Source organism: Adiantum capillus-veneris, chromosome 13 (assembly GCF_014529385.1).
Source record: "Adiantum capillus-veneris isolate H3 chromosome 13, ASM1452938v2, whole genome shotgun sequence".
NCBI lineage: Eukaryota > Viridiplantae > Streptophyta > Polypodiopsida > Polypodiales > Pteridaceae > Adiantum > Adiantum capillus-veneris.
The window spans coordinates 7,347,090-7,354,254 of record NC_140943.1 but is presented as its reverse complement, the minus strand read 5'-3'; the positions used below and the strand labels follow the sequence as shown (position 1 = coordinate 7,354,254).

At 42.8% G+C, this 7,165-nt stretch overlaps 1 protein-coding gene across 1 annotated transcript; it reads left to right on the top strand.

The window, feature by feature from the left end:
* Window positions 1-4,538: 4,538 nt before the first annotated feature.
* On the top strand, window positions 4,539-6,724 carry LOC147443563 (V-type proton ATPase 16 kDa proteolipid subunit-like). The gene is made up of 3 exons (XM_086526380.1): window positions 4,539-4,741; window positions 5,798-6,083; window positions 6,333-6,724. Exons 1-3 carry the CDS (start codon window positions 4,660-4,662, stop codon window positions 6,460-6,462), a joined length of 498 nt encoding a protein of 165 aa, XP_086382506.1. The 5' UTR covers window positions 4,539-4,659; the 3' UTR covers window positions 6,463-6,724.
* Window positions 6,725-7,165: the final 441 nt, after the last annotated feature.

Sequence of the window (7,165 nt, the reverse complement as noted above, 5' to 3'; positions counted from 1 at the left end):
TCGTTTTCGAGGACGCAAACGATTCTCCAAAGGGGGGGGGGCGGAAATGTAAGGACATGGGTCCCATGGGCAAGGCCACCGGCACGGCTGGACAGTGTGTATGATAGGGGGAGGCTATAAGATTAAACGGTTGGGTGGAGACTAGCACAACATTACCACCACCCTTTCACCTAGGAAGGAGGGGGCGAGCCCTAAAGGTAGGGGAAGAGAGAGAAACACACACACACACACACACACACACACACACACTCACACTCACAAGCTCTCCCTTTACACAAAGGGAATAATGGACACATGGCAGGCTCCTAGCCCGATGCCCCCAATCTCCCCTCAAATCCTATTGGATGGCCATAGAGGTGGAACAATGAGAATTAGGCTAGAGTAAAATTAGTCTAATCAATTAAAAAATGCTCGATAAAAGAACCAATAGAAATTAAGCTCCCTAGAAGACTATTGGATAGTCTACCAAGGGGTCCAATGAACATCCAACAACCCAATGGCTTGCTTGATTCCTATTGGCAAGAAGACAAAAAGGTCCAATGAGATTTTAAATAAATTATTCTAATTACCTAAAGCTCTCACAAAAGGGGAAAGGGAGACACTTGCCACAAGACTATCAATTATGCTTCTAAATTGCTATTGGCTAAGCTCTGCAGGAGCCAATAAGAAGCCAAGCAAGAGCAAATGGGAAGAGGGGTTGACAAAGAAGAGAGAGAGTTGGCAATTTTAGGCTAACTAATTTGCTACACACACACACACACACACACACACACACACACAACTCATGTATTGAGAAAGAACTCAATCTCCTTCACCAAGCATTGAGAAGTAGAGGCCTACACCAGCGACTCTTGGCTATGGAATGCAAATCCAACCAAGAACCAAGCTTCAATGGCATGCTCATCTCCTCTACCATGCTAATTACTAAGCTAAGCTATGTTATAAGAGTGTTTACGTGAGGAGAATACTTCTTTCTAGTAAAATACATCTTCTTCCTCTCAATCTTTCCTCATTCCCTACTAGCTCTCACCATCTTTGAAGGTGTGTGAGGTCTTGGGAATGAGGCTAGGCCTAGTAGGTGTGTTTTTCAAGCATAGTTTGGTGCATGAAGCTTCCATCATCATTGCACCAACGAGTTTTGTCAAGGAACACAAAGATTGTATTGTACGAAAGTCTCCCTTGATGGGAGAAGCTATAATACAAAGCCTTTCTGGAGGGGGGACCGGCTCCATGTAAATCCGGTCCTCAACTGTTGTCAATTGTTCTATTTCTCTCTCTTTTCAAGTATTGTCTATGCCAAACCAGCTAGGTGTAATTGTTATGTTGATTTCTCCAACCATGTACTCTCTCTATGCTCATTAGGAACTTTTTCTTAATGAAATGCTCACTATGTTATCATTTTCCGCTACACACAAGTTACTAGTACATTAAATGTTACATTACTAGCAGGCTTGCTCTCATAAGTGTCAAATTACTTCTGCCATAAATCACGAGTGGTGGCTTTGCCCACAGTAGTAAAGAACACTGACTGTGCAGGGTGTAAACAAATGGTGGACCTTGATTTTGCTTTAAGTGATTTCCACTCCCAGAGCCTCCTCTATTAGAAAACCCTCTATATCACATGCATTCAAGTAGCATTTAAATAACCCCTCTTCACATATATATTTTCATGAATTAAATGCCTCCTCTTCCTTTAAAACCTTTTTTTTCTTCCAAAAGTGATTTTTAGAACTCCTTTAGCCGATGATAACATGTAACTTCTTTGAAATTGAAAATCATCTTAATGAGCTCGCGTGCTACAACTATATTTTTTAAGGTGGACCCCTAGCTTTCCACTAGGCACGTATGTAGCCATCATCGTCTTGGCGTTCAAACAATGGCTCTAACTGGTTCTTTTGAATCAACGCATCCTGGATCTAATCTTTCTAGATAGAGAAGTTTGTGCCATCAAACTTCCCGATGTCATGTCCTTCTTAAAACTAGAAGCCATACTTGCCAAGCATCAAAACTATGGTGAAATCTTGGAGATAATTCGATAGAGTTTCCCCTATAAATGTAGAAAAATCTCAAAATCAAATGAGCATAAAAGCGATAAGAAAATGCTAGCATTATGCATAAAGAGTGTCTCTTACTAGTGTGCATATAAGATCGATCAATCACTAAGCAAAACCAATCGCCAACATGATGTTAATATCACCTAGTCCTCTCTATACATATACAATGGTGAGGCCTTGTATAAGGGTACTCTAGCAACATATATCACCGAAGGATCTCAACATTAGAGAATCCTGCAGGTCAATAAAACCTCACCATTACAACTCTCGAAAGGCTTAGTAAAGAATTGGGACTAGGGTCAAGCTCCGCAATGACCATCAACTTATCAAGTCTCAAAATGATCAGGACTCCCATGAATGCCAATATGGCTCCACACTTGATGTTCAAGGAAATATCCACAATTGAACGTACGTGTAACGAAGTAATAAATGCTATATGAAGTAGGATTTGCACATAAACAAGCACCAATGAATATGCAAGCATAAACCAAAGTCCCTATGAGGATAAACTGCTCTCAAAAGAGCGTAACACTGCGGATTGGCGAGAGCCATATGGGCTGTTGAGTGTCTCTTGTATTGCGCAAGGGTGCTTGCCCTTTGTGTTTTTCAATCCCTCTCTTGTGCCTAATGTTTTAATTTTAACAATATATTTTTCCTTAATATGGCGCACAAGCAGCATTACCGTGAGAGGGAGGGAAGAGCTTAGTGCTGCTATAATGATCAATGTTGTCTTGCTTAGCTTAGTTTAATGCTATGTTGAGATCTTTAGCTCCACAACACGAACGCATCACTGTCAGAGTCTCTCTGTGTGAGAGCTAACACAACTCTCCAATTTCCAATTTCTTGCACCTGTAATGCAGTAATCAAATTCTATGTGTCTAAGGCCTTCAATGTCAGCTTGCCTTGAATTTTGTGTACATGCGAAGAAGGCAATGAAAATGATGCCCCCCCCCCCCCCCCCCCCCCCCCCCCCCCCCCCCCCCCCCCCCCCGCCCCCCCCCACAAAGCTCTAATACTAGTTAAAGAATGTGTGGGAGTGGGGAGTGTGCACGTAGTACATGAGATGGATAAACAAGAGACATACAGTGTGGGTGGAGTCTAATAGTGAGAGAACTCTTATTGATTCCATTCATAATGAAGAATAAATTTAGTGTTAGTAGGTGGGTGTGTGGGTTGTCCGACTGGCCACTTAGCCATTACTCTAACACTGCTGAAGAAGATCTGTGGCAACTTATCTAAATAAAAGAGGAAGTATCAGTAGTCCAACATAACCAAGCAGCTACTCCACAAAAACTCTAGGAAGAATGGATTGAGAGGTTTGCACTGCAAAACTTGATTATGTGTACAACAATCACCAATGGATCGTATATGGACCACAACTGAATGGTGCCTTGTAGGTAGAGTGTCCTCCAGCGTAAGGGAGAGCCTGAATAAGCAGTCAACTTGTAACCGTCATCCAAGGGAGACTAACCAGTATCTGCTATCATTGTCCTCTGAACTCCTTTAAGAAGAGGGGTAGCCAGACTCAAAAGTCTCAGCTGTAGCCATCCTTGTAGAAGAGCGGTAGATGAAGAAGTTACGCCATCATCCCCTTATTTCTTGCCTTCATTCTTTTGATGTCACTGGCTGAAGCAAAATCCATGCCGACAATGCAATGAGACCACAAAGTAAGAGTGACTATCCTCCAACTGATTTGGGAGATTACATCTGCTTAGGTCGAGGGATGAATATGTATAAGGTTATCCAAGGTGAGGGTAGACAACTCTGATTATGAAAATCCAGTGATTAAAAGAGCATTCATAATGCAATCCAAGCAGTCAATAACCTCTATATGTCGTGCATCTCATTGGTAAACTCCTCAAGGAAGTCCAAAGCACTAAAGCTCCACTCGAGTTTGTAGATGAAGGCTATGTCCATGATCAAGAAGAGCTCTGGGATCCTCTCCATAAGGCCAAGAGAATGCTCCTCCAAGGCAAAGTACCTATTGTACCGAGGTCCAATGAAGCCTTTGTCCACTACCAAATCGTGGTGTCTTCTTTGGAAAGTCAAAGTTCCCATATTCCATTAGCATGGCCATCTCGCTGGTAAAGTCCACTCGTATGGTATGTGTTGATCAAACCACAATTGATACCCCACCCTTGTGATCAATCCACAATTGATACCCCCTTTGTGGTCGGAATGAAAAGGCCGACGTAGATCTCACTAGTACGGCCGGCCGCCTCTCTCCCCCTCTCTCCCTCTTTATCGCGTGCAAAGGGGCTTGTTTTTGTTTTGGACTTTAGCCTTTAGATCGCAGATTGCGACCCGTGTAAAGGGCTCCCCCTTCCGCCTTATTATGTTAGTAGATTAGTAGATACACAAAAGAAATGAACAAGCCATAAGTCACACTGCAGCGTCAACAGCAGTTAAGAAGGCACCGGCTGATTCGGTGGAGTCAACCCACAGCAGGCGGTAACCTCTGCCCCACATTTTATCTCTTTTCTGCGACGTTGCGCAAGGTCGAAGTGCACAGGTTGCCTCAATTTCTCAAAGAACTCTCAGACAACTCGTGATTGCAGGAAACCCTAATCTCCAAGCAGGCTGAGATCCAAGTGCCCCTGTGAACATGACGACCACAGATTTCAATGGCGACACCACTGCGCCTTTCTTCGGATTCCTGGGAGCTGCAGCGGCTCTCGTCTTCTCCTGTACGTCTCTTTCCCCCCTCCTTGTCTCTTTCTCATTCAGAATTCATCTGATTTTGTGAATGTCTCCGCATTATGAAGAAGAAGTTTCCGTTCATCTATGGCTTAGGTTTGTCATGCGTGAGCTTTGACTGTGGTGCATCTTGACAAGGTGATCTGCAAACCAGCATTGTGACCTGCGAGATCATGGTTAAGAGTACTCAAATTGATGAACATTGATCGTTGTTCCTGAGATCGACAAGAGAGGCCATGAGGAGGTGCAAATGGGTATCGTTTAACACGTCATTTGTCATGCGTCTTGGTGGATCAGAGAGATCAAACGTAAATCCTGAGCAGGAACATAACGATCTAGATCCTCGCTCACAGCAGCTCATGAAAGTATTAAAAAACAGCGATTCTTGATAAGCCAGGACGTTTTACTTTCTGCCTTGTGGTTTTTTATTCGATATTGCCTGTGTTCAGGGCCCTAGCTTAACATGATGGCTGGGCTCTCTATGTATGTTTCATAATTGTACTAAATGAACTTTGTGACATAATTTGGTACACTTTATCTTCTTTAAGACTACTCGACAAACTGGTCTCTTTCCTTTTGTTGAAGTCCACAAGACCTGCAGGTAATATCTATGAATTGCCCAAGCGTATAGAGGACCAATACCAGTATAGCTCTTTCTTGCTGCCAGTTTGTATTTGCTGGCTGTGCTGCAGCCTGTTACACGAAGTAGTCTTTCCATACCCACCCTATGCGACACTTTTGGCTCTTGGGCAGCTTCGAGCATCATGGCATTTGTGCCGTTAATTTGATGCTTTTTATCTTTCTTGTTTTTTGCAAGCTTTTACAGGGTCGTTATTATGTGTTACATGGGGGATCTCTTGTGTACTTGGATGGTGTTGGTACCTCCTCCATCAATTATAGGCTTTACTTTCTGAATTCACGTATCGTCACTATTTCAGTCACCTTAGGTGCTGCACTTCAGTTTAATAAATGTGTAGACAGCACCCTATGGTTTGAGTTGATCTTATTCGCAATGTCATTACCAGTCTTGAATCTCCTGATCTCAGGTATGGGAGCTGCCTATGGAACTGCAAAAAGTGGTGTCGGTGTAGCTTCTATGGGTGTCATGAGGCCAGAGTTGGTGATGAAGTCAATTGTTCCAGTTGTCATGGCTGGTGTCCTGGGTATCTATGGCTTGATTATAGCCGTGATCATCAGTACAGGCATCAACCCCACAAGTACAGCCTATTATCTTTTTGATGGATATGCGCACCTGTCTTCAGGCCTTGCTTGTGGTTTAGCAGGTCTTTCTGCAGGAATGGCCATTGGTATCGTTGGTGACGCAGGCGTAAGGTAGTCCTTCTCTCTAAGCGGTTTTGTTTCTTACTGAAAATTGAAGGCGAAGGGTTATTCTTTGTTCTGGATGAATTTCTGTTTTCTTAGACAGAAATTACTCAGGAAAAGTACGTAGAAAGAAAAGTAAGGAGTATAAGGGGGTATAAAATTAACCTTTTGATTGTCTCAATTAGTTACAACGAGTGGATTTGTTTATCCATTGACTCTGCTTTCAGCTTGCTGAGCTCCCTTTTGTTTTCTTGGCAGGGCAAATGCACAGCAACCGAAACTATTTGTGGGCATGATACTTATTTTGATTTTTGCAGAGGCACTTGCTCTGTACGGTCTTATCGTGGGAATCATCCTCTCCTCACGTGCTGGTCAATCTAGGGAGTAATTTATAGCGTATGTCTTGTGCTCACCCTTCACTAGCGAGCCTGTTGTGCTGTGCAAGTAGTAATGCTCTCTTGAGCATGCCATGATGACTGTTACGGATATAGAATGTTTTGGAGGTTGTGGGAAGCAGCTGCTGCACCAGCAGATTTTGTTGAATAAGTCGAGGAGAATATGTCGATTCTTGGGTTGTTTCCAAAAATAAATCAGTTGTATGAACATTTTTTTAGATATGCAAAGAGCAGTCATGCTGACAACTTTGATAAGCTTTGTTTGTGTAAGTTAAACGATATGATTTGTGAGGCAGATCAAGTATGGGGGGTGTGATCTTGGGGTGTGCTGAGCTGACACTGCCATTGGTTTGAGACTGCTTGATTGTTGCCGTACATTATTTGGATTATTTGCAAGATGCATTCCTCTGAAAGAGAGCTCATTGTTTTTTTAATAAGTATTGCCATGTTGTTTCTTGTTATTGGGTCGTTTTCATTAATGCTGAATAAACCGAAGAGGTTTGTGACTGATGTAAAGCCACAGTTCTTCACTTGTGCAGAAAATCTTGTTTTTCTTCCACAATGCTCTGGAGTGGATGTGTTTTGGATTCCGTATACATGATAAGGATGTCTCTTTCTCTGCATATGTAGCGCATTTAGCTGTGTAGGGTCTCGGCAAGCTGTATGAGGAAGTGAGCTTTGTAGACACACTTTGCA

Bases quoted from the DNA above. Each gene is read 5' to 3' on its own strand.
- LOC147443563 (XM_086526380.1), top strand. From the start codon at position 4,660: ATGACGACCACAGATTTCAATGGCGACACCACTGCGCCTTTCTTCGGA. The intron at 4,742-5,797 runs GTACGTCTCTTT...TCCTGATCTCAG, and splicing joins AGCGGCTCTCGTCTTCTCCT to GTATGGGAGCTGCCTATGGA. The intron at 6,084-6,332 runs GTAGTCCTTCTC...TTTTCTTGGCAG, and splicing joins GTTGGTGACGCAGGCGTAAG to GGCAAATGCACAGCAACCGA.